At 45.4% G+C, this 18,157-nt stretch overlaps 1 protein-coding gene across 1 annotated transcript in view; it reads left to right on the top strand.

The window, feature by feature from the left end:
• The first annotated feature begins 1,106 nt into the window (after positions 1-1,106).
• slc2a15a (solute carrier family 2 member 15a) overlaps positions 1,107-18,157 on the top strand; it is a 52,864-nt gene continuing 35,813 nt past the window's right edge. The window contains exons 1-2 of the mRNA XM_024279831.2: positions 1,107-1,303; positions 2,620-2,718. Coding sequence (XP_024135599.1) covers positions 1,259-1,303; positions 2,620-2,718 — 144 coding nt within the window. The 5' untranslated portion in view covers positions 1,107-1,258. The remainder of the gene's footprint in view (positions 1,304-2,619; positions 2,719-18,157) is intronic.

The following is an 18,157-nucleotide window of genomic DNA, read 5'->3' as shown; positions in this document are numbered from 1 at the left end:
ACCCACACACATATATATATATATATGGTATAGTGCTTTTCCAACCTTTCTCTGTACTGTGCGTGTGACTTTAAGGATTGTGTAGTTTGATTTTCAATTGTGTTTTTTTTGTTTTTGTTTCTTGTCTTGTATTTTCTGTTTTGTTTCTCCCTTGTCGGGTCATTTACCTTCTTACCCTTTTTCATTTCTCCCTTTGCTTCATGGTTTGGAGATGTTTTAATTGTATGTATTAGTCTCAAGTTTTTACTCTAAAGCCCAGTTTCCTGCATTCTTGAAAGTACATATCAGCCACAGAGCTGCAAAAATGTTGGTGTCAAAGTGCAGGATTTGTGAACAAAACCAACCTTTCATTGTGTACCAGTGGAAGTAATCAAGAGATTAAGAAGTGTAATGCTGGGCAGGTGGTTACAAGCCAGTGACAGGTCACAGCAAACACAGCTTCGCTTATTTCAGTTACTGCAAAATTGTGAGCACATGATCAACCTCACTGCTTTGGGGACATTGACTACAATTTATTTCCAAAATAATATTCCCACTGTGTCAGAAGTGAGCGGTCAGTCAAAAACCAATCAAAAATATAATTTAGGCAAACGTTCACTTTACACAGTTTTTCAGAACTGTGTATTTTAAAATGGAGACACTTTCCCATATTTCTTCAGATCTTTTCAGGTTTCTGTTAGTTCATGTAAAATGTTCTCCCTCACTTTTAGTCTTCTTTGCTCTAATCCCTCTAAAATCTCTTGATCAAATGCTGAACCTTCGCTTTCACTCTTACTTTCCATTTCATTACTGATATCTTCCTTTTGAATTAACCTTTGTCTTTTTACCCCCATTGCCCCAGTAATCTTTTACTTTATCTTCTGTTTTTTTGTTTGCTGCTATATTTATTTATTTATTTTTTTACTTCATTCTAAGTTTTTTTTCCTTCTTACTTTGCACTCTCTTCTGTTGGCCTATCACTTCTCTTTTTACTTGACTCTCTGTCTCTGTAAATTCAGTTAAACTTAATTGCTTACAGCAAGCTTGTCTCCCACTGTGTCACGCTGCTCACCATCATGTGATGGCACTGTGTGTGCCTGTTATCAGGGCAAGTGAATTGGTGCCTGGTGGAAGAGAGGCCTATTCCTGCACATGAGCTATCCCAGGATTTACTGTCTATGTCTTGGAGCATAAGTGACCACGTCTGCTACAACTGCTTTTCATTGTTTGGAGTCCCGAGAGCCCTCTTTTCTTTTTTGGACTAAAAACACATTTGATTATGGCCGAGGAGGTATTGATTCCATTGCCCCGGAAAATCACATCGGTAAGTCAAAACTACTGCAAGATTTTATTACAAATTTAGTCTATTTGGGGATTCATTTGCAGTTTTTTGACATACAGCTCTTTGCAAAAGTCACTGTTTTCTGATTTATTAGACTGCATTTTCCTTAATTTATTCAAGGTATCCCTCAATCTTTCAGAAGTAGCTGACAGCTGTGTTTTTATGTTTTCATTAAGTGTGTCATAGTTTTTACTTTGACTCATTATCAGATGTCATGTCATGATATGTACTTGTTTAGTCACTTATCACGGATTTATACATCATTCATCCAAAAAATCCTTGTAATGGTTGGTTTTCGGTAGATTCACAGTTCTTTGGCATTCATAGATGCCATGTGTACTTAGTTCAGCCTTCTTTTTGTTGATTGTTGTACATTCATTTTTGTTTAAATAATCCAGGGTATATGGTGTAGTGTTTAGCACCCTCGCCTCAAACTGAGAAGGCTCTGGTTCAATTTCTGGCTGGGTCCTTTCTGTGTGGAGTTTGCATCTTCCCCTTTGCATGTGTGGGCTTTCTTCAGGTTCCTCCCACAGTCCAAGAACAAGCTTCAAAGACTGATAGATGGTTCTAAATTTTCTCTAAGTAGAAATGTGTACGGTTCTGTCCCCCTGTGATAATCTGGCAACCTGTCTACCCCACATTCGCCCAACAATAGATGGGTTAGGCTCCAGTAACCCAGTGACCCTAAAAGGGATTTGGCAGGTTCAGAAAATAGGATTAAATCTTCCTTGTGGTAGTGTGATGTCATTATTTCAGCTATTGTCAAATCTCACTAATGAAAACATTAAGGAATTTTACCCAAACCTCACACTTTCAAGAAGTCACGGCATAGTAATGAACTATGTTTGGAGTAGGTTAAAAATGCAAAGTGTAAATTGAAGTCCCTTTTGAACAGGAAAAGTTATTTTATAGAAAATATCACTTCTGTCATGGTCTTAGACTTCTGAAAGGCTGCTTGTTTTTTGCAAACAGTAAATACTTATATTGATCCATCAACACACAAAAATGCAACATATTTTTTTTAATTAAAGTAATTGGCATCATTACTCGCTTTAGCATTATAGTAAATGTCTTAGTTTATAATTTAGTAGAAAGGTGGAGTTTATTTGCATACATTTTGAACAAATGTAGAGGAAAATAATTATTGGAACATTCAGTTCAAATAGAGTTGAGCAGAGGATCCTATTTTTTTCGTTGCAGTCAACCCTCCTTTGAGTAACAGTGCTACAAACTTTACTAAAGTTGTTTCTGACTGAAATGTGTAATTCTCCTAACATATTTTCATCTTCTGTTTGCAGCACCTCACTGGCTCTTTGTTAGCAGTGGCATTTCTTACATCCTTTGGAAGCTCCATGCTTTATGGATACAATCTTGCCGTAGTCAACTCTCCTGCCATTGTAAGATACCATCAATCACATAAGAACAAGGCATATTCAAAGCTCAGGGACCTAATGGTATAGTGTTTGCCCTGAAAGGTTGTCGGTTCAAATTCATGCTCACGTCATACTCCTTGCATGACACTCAGCACTGAATGGTCAGACTGGGTGGCTAAAACGTTTCTGAATGCTGCTGTGACTGCAGCTCACTGTTATTCAAGGAGATTGAACAAATGTTCACCCATATCTGTGACAGCCATCAGAAAATTGTGTGTGAGCAAATCAGTCAAGTGCAACTAACTCATGTGTAACAACCTTTTAACGAACACTTCTGAACTACCCAATAATTTAGTGCACTTTATTGTATTTGTAATCTATTTATTAGACACGTAACAATTGTATTAATGTTCAGTACCAGCTATCTATCTTTGAGTCACATTGGTTGAAGTTTTGGCCAAAGATGTCCTGGATCCTTTTCAGGTCAGTGAATAGGATCATTCAAAAGGAAACAATATCCACAAGGAATCATGTCGGCAAAAACAAATTATGATATGAATCAAATCTTTGTTAGAATGAATTGTTACACCCCTTGTGTTAATGTAGGTTAGCAGATGTTTTCAGTTTAGTAAATGTCATTGTTACTTTGCTATAATCAATCATTTCATGACTGGATTAGTCTGTTCTTTTGCCTTCTATAAAGGGTCCTCTAAAAAGATGTTAGAAATTTACAATAAGAGTTTTGCGAAAAAAGAATAACAATAAAAAATGCATCTTGTCTATAATTGCAGTGTGAGGAAGGACATCTGATATAAAACCAAAGCCAAATAAATCACATGACTCAGAAAGTGACCTTTCATATCAGATTGGTAGTGACCTGGTTCACAATGACTGCCACAATCATGGGTGTCAGTGGAAATTTTACAACTGTTAGAAGATTAGCAAAGGATGTTCATAGGAAGAAAGAGAAAAGTAAAGGCAATAGTGTAGAAACTGGAGAGGGTCACTGAATATAGGGACCTTGACTGGGAAAGCTGGAGAACCTGCTGACTTGATGGAAAGAAGAGAGGTGGGTATCGTCTGTATTCAAAAGAAAATGGAGTAAGGTTTGTATTGGGAGCAAGTTAATTTTGTTTTATTTTGCCAAGAATGCTAAAAGGAATGGAGTGATCCTGATGAAAAAGTTTACTCAAACATTCTGGAAATGAGTTGTGTTATTATGATGACTCTGAAGTTTAAGGTGTAACATTTAATGTTTTCAGGGTGAGATTGATAATTGATGCAGCCAACATGTGGTTGAGGTAAACTGAGGTCATCAAGAAGTGATGCGTTAGTTTGGTGTTAAGGACAGGAATGCAGAAGGACAGATGGTGGTGGACTTTGCCAAAAGAATGGAAATGACAATGATGAACACATTTTTCCAGAAAAAAGGAGCATAGGTTTACCTAAATCAAGGAAAGAATAGGGGCTGCACGGTGGCGCAAGTGGTTAGCGCTCTCGCCTCACAGCGAGAAGGCCCCGGTTCGAATCCCGGCTGGGACCTTTCTGTGTGGAGTTTGCATGTTCTCCCCGTGCATGCGTGGGTTTTCACCGGGGACTCCGGCTTCCTCCCACCGTCCAAAAACATGCTTCATAGGTTCATTGGTGACTCTAAATTGTCCCTAGGTGTGAATGTGTGAGTGAATGGGTGTGTGATTGAGGCCCTGCGACAGACTGGCGACCTGTCCAGGGTGTACCCCGCCTTCGCCCATCAGTAGCCGGGATAGGCTCCGGCACCCCCGCGACCCCGAAAGGGACAAAGCGGTCAAGAAGATGGATGGATGAAGGAAAGAATAGCACACAAGTTAATTTGTAAGAATTACAAATGACAATGTGTAGGTGTTGTAACTTCAAAGAGAACAGCCACAGCAGCATATGTTGGTGACAGTGGCGGGCCGTGCATTTCACACCTAGGCCTTCAGTAGTGCTCCATCTGAATCAATCCAACCCTCATTAACTATTTTATGGCAATAAAACTTCTACTGCAGGTACAACTGCCACACACGCACAAAAAACATCAAAAATGACATGATAAAATTTCAATATTATGTATGGATATAGTATAATTTTACTCACTAAAAATCCAGATTATTTAAACACAAAATCCATCCTTTCTATCCTCAGGAAGATTTCAATCACTCTGTCGTGCAGAATCCGTGCGTTTCGCAGATGGAAAGTGTTCCGTGGCTGTGATAAGCTGGAAAATGTTCTGGTATTCCTGAAGCCTCTTGTGGTCGAGGAGGGAGACAAACATCAGTTTTTGTGATCGATCAAGGTCTGTGTCTGGAAAATAATATTGTCGGTAGTGCGCGCGAGGATTTTGGGCTGCACGCGCCCGCGGTGTGTTCAGGGGCCTCGTAGATTTCCTCGTATCAGCTTCACTCCCGCTCAACAGAGTCACGGAACTCCTTTACCCGTGCCAGACAAAACTGTGCCACAACTTTACCCAGACATTCATTTTCCACCAAAAATCGGGCGATGAGCCCAGCAATGTGACCGGCTCGCTTTCCATTGGTAACATCTTCAAACGCCGCTCCTTCAACCTGTGTCCGTCACATAACGCAGAACCAGAGCGAGATGCTGCGTTACTCGCGTCTGTCGTCTCATCCACCATAACAGACACAAACAGGGCTTCAATAACTTCCCTTCTGATCTCCTCCGATCGCACTGATCAGGTTGTTTTGTCCACCAAACACGTCATTAGTGGACAGGTGGAAGTGTAAATGTGTGTCGCTCTCCGCGATGAGTTTCTCTTTTCACCGCGCCCCCGAAATGAAGGTACCGCTAGTAGTTAGGACTGAAAGTGACGTTCAAATCCTTCTCCCGGTTGTGACAGGCTTGCTAGCTTCGGAGTTGCCCGACCTTGCTTAACAATGTCCAGCTTTTCTTGAAAAGTCCGTCTGGAAAATGGCTTTGGCAGTAAAGCTATTAAATCCACTCGATATATTTGCTGGTGCAGCTCGCTGAGTCGCTACAGATGGAGTTTGCTAGCTCTGCCTTGTACACTCTCCGACTATCCAATCAAAGTTTGTGAAAATGCTGACGTTTCCGTGCGCCTGCTAGAGGGCCTTGGTGTCGCCTACTCCAAATCTGATTGGTTGAAGCAACAGTTTGGTCGACAATTATTTTATGCTACAGGGCCCGCAGAACTGATTGTGAAGGCCTCCGGGCAGATTTCTTTGACCCTAGCAACAAATGGTGCTGCAATGTGATTGGTTAATGCTTAAATAGGAAAATACACGTCTGGAAGCAGCGCAACCAGGGAGACAGCAATGAAAGGACGAAGACAGAGCATTTGGAATTATAGAATACGTATTCACGGAAATAAATAATAATTAATATCAGTCTGTGATTCAGATATTTTTAGGCCAGCAGAGAAGGCCTTGCAGGCCCTGACGGCCCGCCACTGGTTGGTGATGTATAAATGACTCTGGTGATTAGAAAAGTGAATAGAGTAAGGGTAGAGCAAAGGATCAAGTGATAAAAATAGAAAAAAAGTGATACGTGACCTTCAAAGAAGAATTAAAACAGACTTTGGGAGATCAAGGAGTTCTTTTGGATGACTGGACAGCTACAAGTAGTGATCTTAAATTATTGGAAGAAGGTACCTGGTGTCCGATTTGGGATGAGGAACGAAGACTTGGTGGTGGAATAAATAAGACTGTTTTATAATAATTATCAGGGATATCTGTTTAAGAAAGTGGGAAAATGTCAAGTTTTACCGGATATTATTCACAATCTAAGTTCAGAGCGGCTGATAAGAAAACTCTGATGACCCAGCATTTTAGTTGTATTCAAATGCATCACTTATGGAAAATTCTCTGAAACATGAAAAGAGTCTCACCACAGATTCATGCATAACTGAGGTTTTGTGTGTGTGTAACAAGTGATTCGTGCAAATGTTTAAGATTAACGAGTGTGTAATTAGTTTCAAGCTGTTTTAATGTGCATGTGTTGTGCATGTGTAAATTGTTTTTTGTAGTTTTTTATTTTGTTATTTTTGTACTTATGCCCAAATGTTTTATTATATGATTTACAAATCAAGAATTACGCACACACAATTCCAAAGTTATGCACAAATCAGGAATTACGCACACAGAAATCGGAGTAATACTTATTTCTCTCCATAAAACAGAGAAGGTCAGAAGTAGTTGTATTATGTCATTTCAGAGAAAGTCCATTACAGTGTGAAGAGAGAGGAACTGTGGTTTGGATGAAGAAGTCTGGAGAAGTACAAAAGTGCATTGGAGTTGAGACAGTGGTGAGATGTTCTGTAAGTGTGACAGAGGAGATCAAGGTGGAGGTGAGACTGCTGCACGGTTAAACTTTGAGCTCTTATTTGTTTCTAGGTTGATGGGCAGACTGACAGATGAGGTTAGACAGCAAGCTCTGTGGATCGTGATGTTTGCAGATGACATTGTGATCTGTACTGAGCCTAATGAGTAGGTGGAGATTTGCTTTAGTGTCACAAACGGCAGCTGAGGCGTTCGGATCCACGTGCAAAAGTTTATTGGGAGAAGAAACAGGGTAAAGGGTGGTACTGGGTGCTGAGGGATCAGACAGGAGTGAGGACACACAGTGAGGAGTGGGAAGAGGGCAGGTTAAATAATAAGGGACTGATGGGATAACTGAAAACAGGTGAGAGAAGTTCAAAGGTGAATGCTGGGGTGAAGTGAGGGGAGAGCTCCCTCCGGTGGCAGGAGGAGGGGAGCTCCAGGCCATCCTGACAGAGCCCCCCCCCTACGAGCGGCTCCGGAAGCGAGGAGACTTGTGTGTAAATGCAACACATTCTCACTCCCAAGTCATCGCATATTGACTAGAGCTGTCAGGCGATTAAAAATTTTAATCGCGATTAATCACGCTGACCATAGTTAACTCGTGATTAATCGCAAATTAATATGTGGCCTTTTTTTAGGAAAAAAATGTGTGCTTCGTGGAATTTAGCAGTTCTACATTAATTATGAAAACAAGAATTACAAAATTAATAGTTTTCATAAAAAAAAACTTTATTTTGTAACATTGTATTGAGATAAACTTTCTAAACAATAAAAGGCTGTAACATAAAATGCCTAACAAAAGCCCAAGTGCAAGTGAAGGGCATTTTAAATTCAAAACTTCAATCAACGTTCAGTAAAATTGTCAGGAATGGTGGTGTAGGACCCAAATGCAGGAGACAAGACATGGTGGCAGAAACTCAAAGATTTACTTAAAAACTCAAAACATGACAAAACTAGGAGAAACCAAACCAGTGACATGACATAACAGAACAGATGACCTGACAATGAGAACTGAAGACCAGACACTTAAATAGGCTGAGGACAATTAACTAAATTAAAACAGCTGTGGGTGATTTGACCAGAACATGGTGAGACTGACAGGGAAAACAGAACATGACAAAACTGAGACATGGATCATGACAAAAATAAAATAAAAAACATCAAAAATAACATCTCCATAACACTTTCATGTTCATTTTTTGTCAGGACCAAATCTTTTCCTCCTCTGCTGAACTACAGTAATAAATGAAATAGAGATTTATCATTTCCAATTAACTTTTGTTTTTTAAAACATTAAAGACTGAGAAAAGCGGGATACTCTGTGGATAGTTTGACAGTCTGTTACTGCCGCCGCGTTCTCTGGCTGCAGCTCGATGCAGCGACGTGTCCAGCGGAGCTCACGCCATGAATATGCCGGCAGACAGACCGCTATGCTGGGGCTGGATCACGCTTAAACCTTCAGAACTTTGGGATATTTTGCATATTTTCGCGCAGCGAAAGAGGGGCGAGCCACACACTCAAAGCTGAGATTTATCTTTTCATCTCCAAATAACTGGCGTTGTTTAAACTACATTTAAAATGTCCCCCAGTGCGCTTGCTGTTCGGAACGTCGGGGGTCCGCAGCTCTCGGGACACGGCGCCAGACGCGAGCCGGTACCACCAGACGCGGTACTGGACGCGAACCGGAGCCGGGTTAGGGTGCAGGGGCTCTCCACGTCCTGGCGCCGGGCCAGTTTTAGCTAGCAGCTCGGTGGTTTGACACCCGCCCGTGATCTAGTGAGAGCAGCCGGTGAGTTAGAGGGCGATGAGGGACGCCCGCGGTATGGAAAGGCACGTATGAGAAAATCTGTGATTAATGCGTCAACAAAATTGTCGGCGTCAAGCACATGTCAAATTAAAGCGTAATTACATCTGACAGCCCTAATATTGACATTTGGTTAAGAACCCCTCCGTGTCACTTTTTTTATATTTTGGGTGTCCCTGAGTTGTTGTTTTTCGACGTGCTGGCATTTCCCATTAAATCACTGTTACATAGAACAATAGGTGAATGACTCACAGACATGAATTTTCCAAACTCTTTTAAGCAAATATTTTTTAAAGTAACTATTGGTGGTCTAAAACTTTGTTTTTTTCCTTTTACTATTACTTCTTCTTGAATTAGGTGTACTTTTATAGTGTGATCACCACCTACTGGTCAAACTGAAACGTCCTCCAGGCGAAGCAGAAAAATTTTACAATGTTAATGATTTGAACATTTTTGTTAGAACTTCGGGCTGCACGGTGACGCAAGTGGTTAGCGCTCTTGCCTCACAGCGAGAAGGCCCCGGTTCGAATCCCGGCTGGGACCTTTCTGTGTGGAGTTTGCATGTTCTCCCCGTGCATGCGTGGGTTTTCACCGGGGACTCCGGCTTCCTCCCACCGTCCAAAAACATGCTTCATAGGTTCGTTGGTGACTCTAAATTGCCCCTAGGTGTGCATGTGGGAGTGATTGAGGCCCTGCGACAAACTGGCGACCTGTCCAGGGTGTACCCCGCCTCGCCCATCGGTAGCCGGGATAGGCTCCGGCACCCCCGCGACCCCGAAAGGGAACTTCTCCTTTAGAGAATCCATGTAACACTGGATGATATTAACAATCTCATTATTTCACTGATACTTTTACAGTATCTGAACTGGATCAGATTAATATAAATATATTAAAATTACATACTATATTTTTATGCATTTCTAAAGAAATGTGTATAATTGTGGAAACTTAAAATTGAATTGAAGAATCTAAAATAATCTGAATCAAATAGATTCAGGCTCTTGTGAATCAAATCGAATCAAAGAGAGCTGTTATTAATATTTCTTGCCCATATCACCTCCTAAGATAATAATTAATTATTAATGTGTGGAATTTTGAGGCAAGCTAATTACAGAAAAAGTGCCACAATTTTTAAATTTACCACTGTCCATAATTCAGTTTTTTTGGGGGGAGCCTTAAATTCATGAAAATAAATTGGTATGAGCTATTTTATGATTACTGATTTATGACGACTTGTGATAGTCTGCCCGGCCGAATCTTACCAAAGACTCTTGTTGTTCTCCGCATTTGACCCTCTCCCAGGATCGGTCAAATGCGGACAAAAAACTTCACCCATCAAGGTATGTGACAACGAATGGGACTTTAACTTAACTTTAACTGTACTGAAGGAACAAGGTTTGTGCTAACACAAAAACCAACATTTTTAGATTTTTTTATGAAAGGACTGAGGAATAATTTAAAGAGTTTTTTTTTTTTATTATTATTACAGTAATTAGAGTTTGAATTACAAGAACATTGTTGGCTTAAAAGTTGACAAGAAGCACATGTGTTGCAAGCACCAACCCTTTATAGCAAGAAAGGGTGCTAGCTGCACAGCTAAAAGCAGGTCTCCAGAATTAACCGGAGGAGGCAGTAGCTGGAATTTAAAATATATTTATTAAAACATAAGGCACTGGACCAAACAGTAGCTTTTTCAAGAAACTGGGCTGTGACAGGATAACTTAAAAACACAATTGTCCCTCAAATAAAACACAACATGCACAGTAAAAACAATGAGATAAAAGGTCAACTAAGTTTTAAAAGTGCCAAGTGTTAAAAGGGGTTAAAAACACCCCAAAGACAACACACCTCTATGCACCATCACCGCCCTCCACATCCCCCTTTGCCACAAGCTCTTCTACCTCCCCTCACTGTTTAGCTGGACTGAGATGGATGTGAGAAATTGACTGAAAAGGCAGTTTTTTCAAAATGGCAGCTTTTCTGTTGGTTTTATCTCCATAGCAACGATTTTATGTTTTGTTTGCCTGAGGTCACCGAACAGATTGAGGTTAGTTTCGCAAGAGTCAGCAAAAGAACATTTTTGGATTTCCTTAGGAACGGAGGTTTTTTGCTAACCAGGCCCACATTCCTTATATGGTCATATTTTAAGTTATAATACTTGTTAAAGCTTCAGCCTGGGATCAACCTATTAATTTTTCATAGCAATACATTGAAAGATGTGCGTGTATTAAGACTACGCCACATTTGCAAACTCGCCACGCCGTTCAAAATCTACTGCTTCTTTTGCCAGTGCCTTCCCAAATATGCTAAAAGCGTTAGGAAAACGATTGACAAAAATTTCCAAGAGTTGTTTTGTTTCAAGCTGGTACCAAAACTCTTTTTTTTTGTAAATTCAAGATGGCGGCCACTTCCCATAGGTCAACGAAACTTTAGGGGTCGTTGTGGACTTCAGCTAGCAGTATGTGCATCAAATTTCGTGAGAATCGGACAAACAAAGAGTTCGTTTAGCGCATTCAAAATTCCAAAAATACCAGATTTTGAAAAAAAATGGCCGCCAAGTCGTATGTCGTGGAGCCATCCCATAATATTTTCAAATTTAGCCATGGATATTTCCGACAAATGTATGTTGTTTACGTTCCCAAATTGCGAACTAGATTTTTGTTTTTGCTGAGTCAGAAGTTTTTTTTACGCCAGTTTTTTTTACGTACCAGGGCCGCATTTTAAGCATTTCGGTTTTGAAAGTTATATTGTTTTGTTCAGCTTGAGCCCCCGGAAGCGCGAATACCCTTTTTATGCAAATCGCATAAAACATGTGCGAGCTAGATAAGACCGCGTCAGTTGCGAACCTCGCCACACTTACGCCATTCAAATTCTACAACTTCTAGTTGCAACATTTTTCTCAGAGTAGATTCCTAATTATGGCCAGTGATGTGACATAACATTTGATAAAACCCCCTAGGAGGTATTTCTTTTTGTAGCTTGCAGTAAAAGTGCTTTTTTCAAAATTTCAAGATGACGTCCTCTTCCCAAGGTCAAAGGTCAATGAAACTCCCAGGGTCGTTGTAGACTCAAGCTTTGGACATGATTCTCAAGTTTCGTGAAAATCGGACAAACAAAAGTGACGTTTTCCCATATTTTTGAAAATCGTGAAAAACGAAAGTTACGTCTGTAACTACGGTTCTATGAATCCCGGATGACCGCCAGAGGCGGTGCTTCAAGCACTGAATGATCCTTCATGCACATGCGTAGTTCGAGAATTAATGACAACAAAGTCACCTGTGACCTCCTGGTGACCCCACGTGAGGGTATAAAGTCACGTGGCACCAAGAGCTCAGTCCCAACACTTCTCGCGAGAACACAAGGAGCCCGAGGGACCAGGAGCTCTGGCGGTCATCCGGGATTCATAGAACCGTAGTTACAGACGTAACTTTCGTTCTATTTCATCCCTCCTGACCGCCAGAGGCGGTGCTTCAAGCACTGGATGGCCAATGGCAACAAAGTCCCGAGGGGTCCAGAACGGAACACAACCTCACCTCATTGCGACGCGTCAGCAAGCCGCAAGACGCCATCCATGGGGTTGGGGTCAAGCACGTTGACCCTATAGAACCGCGTAAACGTATCCAGGGATGACCAGGAGGCGGCCTCTTAGATCGACTCCAACGGCACCCCGTGGGCGGCAGCCCAGGACGTGGAAACGGCCTTGGTAGAATGACACGACACGCCGGGTGGCACAGGACGGTCGTGCATGGCATAAGCCTGTTGAACTGAAACCCACAACCCAGTGGGCCAACCGCTGCTTCGACAGTGCCCGTCCCCTGCGAGGGCCAGCGAAGCAAACAAAGAGGCGATCAGTAGATCGAAACCCTGCGGTGACCTCCACATACCGTTGGAGGGCACGAACAGGACACAGGCACTCCTCCGGGCCACCAACGTTAAAGCGGGTAAGGCGCAGCGGCTGATGGCAGAATGGCGAAAAGAAGAAAAGACAAACCCCTGAGCCATCAGGGGACCACCGCAGACAGTCAGAATGTACAGACAGCACTTGGAGCTCACCAACACGCTTGGAGGAGGCCAAAGCCAGCAAGAAGGCAGTCTTAAAAGAGAGCCACTTGAGGTCAGCCGACGGTAAAGGCTCAAACGGCGGCAGCACAAGGGACAGGTCCCACAGAGGAGCCACCAGGCGACGAGGGGGACGCAGCCGACGAGCACCGTGAAGAAACTGGGATACCAGGCGGCAGCGACCAACAGGGACTCCATCAATCCTGACATGGTGGATGGAAATGGCAGCCACGTACCCCCGTAGGGTGGAAGGCGAGCGACCCTGAGCGAGTAAGTCCTGGAGGAAGCGCAGAATGGTGCTGACCTCACAGGACTCCGCAACATAACCCGAGCGAAGACACCATCGGTCAAAAAGACGCCACCGGTCCGAGTAGAGACGTCTAGTGGAAGGAGCACGGGCGTTCAACACCGTGTGCCAGACGTCGGGATCCAAGGCATCAGGGGCTACCTCTGTCCCTGAAGCAACCAGGCGTGCAGCCGGAGGCGACCGGGGTCTGGGTGGAGCACCTGACCCCCCAGCTGAGACAGTAAGTCCCGCCTGTCGGGGAGGCGAACCGGCGAGGAGCAGCAGAGCCTGTGCAGCAGTGGAAACCAAATCCGAGCAGGCCAAAAGGGGGCCACCAAGAGGAGCCGGTGACCCATCTGGAGAACCCGCAGGAGGGTGGGATAAATCAGGGGGAGCGGAGGAAAGGCATAAAGGAGGACGTGCGGCCAGTCGTGGGCCAGCGCATCCTGACCCAGAGGGCCCGAGTCGTCCACAAGGGAGAACCACAGTGGACATTGAGCAGTCTCCGCCGAGGCAAACAGGTCCACCTCCGCCCTGCCCAGGGTGGACCAGAGGAGCTCCACCACCTCTGGGTGGAGACGCCACTCGCCCAGCGGAAGCCTGTTCCGGGACAGGAAATCGGCCACATGGTTCGCAGACCCTGGAACATAGGTGGCTCGGAGACTGGCGAAGCGTGAGGCAGCCCATGTGAGGAGATGAGCAGTCACCCGCAAGAGACGAGCTGACCGCGTCCCCCCCAGGTGGTTGATCTGGGAGACCACAGAGATGTTGTCGGAACGCACCAGAACATGGCGGCCATGCAGCCTCGGTAGAAAATGCCGCAGCCCCAAATGGACAGCCACCAGCTCCAGGACATTGACGTGGTCCAGCCGCTGAAGCGGGGACCAGACACCCTGCACAGTCAGGCCGCACCATGTTGCACCCCAGCCCATGGCGGAGGCATTCGTGAACACTACCTCTCGCCGGGACGGTAGAGAGCCCAGGAGGCCGCCAGACCCAGCAACAAGTGGGACAGGGAATTCCCTAGCCGGCCCATCCGAGCCCCAGCATCATACGCCCGACAGAACAGGTCGTCAGTGACTCGGCACTGAGGACGCGGGCACCGGACATCAGGCCGCAAAGCCTCATCAGGGGCCACGATGAGGGAAGCCACCGCCGGCTCCACAGATGGCATCCGACCCAGACCGTAGCGAGGGGCCTCATGCATCGCCGCCAGAGCACGGCCGTCGGACGTCAAACGCGAGAACGCCCTCGTGTCCGACCAGCAGGAATGCAATTCCCGGATGTAGTCCGCCGACGGAGGGACAGCAAAGGAGGAGGAACCACCCCGCCGACGGAAGAAAGCGCTGGAGGGCCCCGACTGAGGAGGGAGAACATCCAGCTGGAGTCGAGCTAACGCGGCACGCACAGCGGAAGCCGCAGACGCATCACCTTCGACCCGCGAACCAGCGGAGGTGTGGGACTCGCACCCAGAGCCAGAAGCCCCGACGCTGGCAGCGTCAAAGTCATCTCGGAACAGCGAGTCGGAAGCCACCACCGAGAGAACATCTGCATCAGGTCCCGCTGGGGCAGGCACAGTCGAGGATCCCGCACGTTCCCGGTCACTCTGCAAAGCCAGCAGGAGAGACATCATCTGAGCCAACGGCCATCAGGATCCCCGAACGGGCGCGGGGTTCCATGGCAGGTAGCGGCGTCGAGGAAGAACGCTTCCGAGACGGCAGCCGTATGGGAGGTACCTCCGCAGGCCCAGGAGACGCGTCCCTCAGAGCCTGTTCGACGGCCTCCACGCGATCAGCCCTCACAGCCAGGGGCAAAACGCTGCAGTCAGGGCAAGCGTCCGCGGTCAGACCCGCCCGGAGATGTTCCAGACCCAAACAAGGGGGGCACAAGTCATGCCCGTCATCATGTGGCATGGGGGCATGGCAGTCCCCGCAACAAAAGGATGCCAACATGACCGAGCCGGTCCAGCAGGGTATCAAAGGCGAGAACAGCCGAGACCCAGAAGACAGAAACACCAGCCGACTCACGACAGAGAACGTCACCGAGCGGAGGATGGAGGGGGCAGAAGCGTCCACGCGCAGCAGGCAGGCAGGCAGGCAGGCAGGCAGGCAGGCAGGCAGGCAGGCAGGCAGGCAGGCAGGCAGGCAGCCACGGGCAGAGAACGCCACTGGGTCTCACAGCAAAAACACGTCCGGGCCAGGAAACAACGGCGCCAGGAAGCAACAGCGGCGTGAGCCCACGGCAGAAACGCCACCGGGCGAGAGCCGCGAACGGTGGAAGTCGGCAGCAGGTATGTCCGAGCACGCCAGTCCAATCTGGAAAAAAAAGCAAACCAAAGGAAAAGCCACAAAGGCAAGCGGCGGCAGGTGCACGCCGCAGCGGAAAACAACCCGCGCAGCCTCTGGATTGTGAGACACACCCACAACTCCGACACGAACGTCACGAGCTACAGGCAGCAGGTAGATTAAGAGAACCCAACACGTAGTGGAGACAAATAGTTACCACGCACACGAGCGAGAAGAAGTTGGGACTGAGCTCTTGGTGCCACGTGACTTTATACCCTCACGTGGGGTCACCAGAAGGTCACAGGTGACTTTGTTGTCATTAATTCTCGAACTACACATGCGCATGAAGGATCATTCAGTGCTTGAAGCACCGCCTCTGGCGGTCAGGAGGGATGAAATAGAACGCCATTTCTCCAACTTCACCACAAGATGGCCGCCAAGCCGTAGGTCATGTGGCCACCCCATAATAATTTCAAATGTTCCTGGGCTTATCCCCGACACCATGGGGCATGGGCTTTTGTTTGCGTATTTTGAAATTTCTTTTTTTGCCCCATAAGTGATTTTCGGCCCATTCATATTAAGGGGGGGTGGGGGGTCACGCGCAACATGCCAAAAATTCATTTTCAATTTTCTCTACGTGTGATAAAATTTTGAGGTACTTTTTGTTCATGTGGCGGGGGTGAAATTTTGGCTCAAAGGTGCAGAAAGATAGAATGTTAAAGCAAAAACAACATGGTCCTTGCAGTCAGTAGACTGCTGCTGCGGGCCATAATAAGCAGCTGGTGTGACTCACGTTTAAAATCCCCTTCCTCCACTCAGTCTTGTCAGAGTCTGCAGGTTCTCAAGTGATTACAATGTCTAAACCACAATAATTTGGATTTAGAATAAAGTGCACATGTGCCATTGAAATGTCAAAAATCACACTAAAACAGAAACACATAAAAACTCCATGCCCCGTTTTAAAATAGCTTCAGAAGTACCTTGCCTGTGCGCCAATGTTTCACCTGCATTGCTGCTGTGGGGGCATTATGACGAGAGGAGGGGCCCACACAAACTGCACACCTGGAATGATTCACAACTTGCGCAGATAACCCGTCAACATGCGGATGCTGTTCAATTTGGAAGCGGGAAGTTTTCTGCACTACCTGAGCTCTTTTCTGTGCTCCTTCGTGCCTCTGTGGGGCTCCGTTTGGTTGTTGTGGCCGCACCGGAACATCAAACATGTGATGGCTTCATAATAATGCCTTAAATGCCGTTCCCATTGACTGTAAAAAATACTGGACTTCTTGAGCCATGAGGTCCCCCATTGGAAATGCATTACCTCCACTCCTCGTGAGAGTAGGCCGCCGCGTTCCCCGTCACTTCCTGAAACGGCTATCGCCATATTGCAAACGTCTGCAACCCATCTTCAGCGATTGGTCTGAGTCTCTGTGAGTCATAGCTGAGTCATGGAATCTACAGGAAGTACTGTCGCCAATCAGTAGTGAGTTTATTGTGAGTGTCCGCCTCTCTCCACGCCTCTACCACAAGACCGCGTGTTATGGTCCCAATAGGCAGACAAGCCTCAGTCTAGGGTTGAGACACAAAAGTGGACCGCAACACATGGAACTGGACAACAAGAGGATGAGGAACGCAGTTTTATTTAAGAACTGAACTGTGTCCTGAAAAGAAAGAACAAAAAAAGAATGATTAGTTTGCTGGTCCCAAACAAAAATATCAAGACAAAGGGAAATGGAGCCTTGGCCAAACATAACAAATCAGGGAGTCTGCTTGCCCAGCCACCTTGACCGTCGGAGTCAGCAGCTCCCTGCTAAGGCTGCCTAACAGAAATATACCTATTCAAAAGAAACAAAGCAAGCCCGCAAATAAAGACTGCCAAGGCCCATCCCCAAAACTAACATAAAAAAACCCGGCAGTGTAAGACTGCCGAGGAAACAAAGAAGAAAAAGAGAACCAAACAAACCAGCACCACTTTAACATAAAAACCTCCTGCTCTTGCTGCTCTTGCTGCCCAGTCTGCTGCTCTGCTCCCTGCCTTCCCTTGGTGTGGCCTCCTCTGTCTTAAATAGACACCAGGTGGCAATCAAGATGATTGGTCTCCACCTGCCAGATGATCAGAGCAATGAGGCAGGCAAAGGATGCAGCACGTCAGCCATAACACCCCGGGATGTAAACAGCTTCCAATGTATTGGTTTTTGTCGAGCTCTTTTGATCTTTTTTTTGTTTGAAATACGATAACATACATTAAAGTTTGTCTCGCGCTCCTCAGACGGCTGCGTCTAATTAAAGCTTCAAGCTGGAAAAGTGCGGCGAAGATGAAACTTTGGTTGGTGATTTTATGGAGGAGCTGTACCATTCCGTTTGATACACAACTTATTATTTATAAGCTACAATCAAAACTGTGAAAAAAGAAAAACGAACGTTAATCAAACAAAAAAGTCCAAAGCACATAACCTCAGAGTGAAATCTATTTCTACAGAGTTAATCCTCATCTAAAAATGTCGACAGCATGCTCCTCTTGTTGTTTTAAACTGCTGCATCGGTACATTCCATTGAGGAAAACAACAGTAGGACAATGATTGGTGCATTGTTGAATTGTAAAGTAGGTGTTAAAAGGTCTTCACGGACCCATTGATGAAGTCTGCTCCCATTGGCTACCCGTCTGTCAATCAAACCCCCCAGACGTTCGACGTCAGACCCACAAACGCTTATT

The sequence above is a fragment of the Oryzias melastigma genome, linkage group LG20 (assembly GCF_002922805.2).
Source record: "Oryzias melastigma strain HK-1 linkage group LG20, ASM292280v2, whole genome shotgun sequence".
Taxonomy (NCBI): domain Eukaryota; kingdom Metazoa; phylum Chordata; class Actinopteri; order Beloniformes; family Adrianichthyidae; genus Oryzias; species Oryzias melastigma.
Note: the sequence above shows the minus strand (reverse complement) of the source record. Positions and strands in the feature narration are given on the sequence as shown.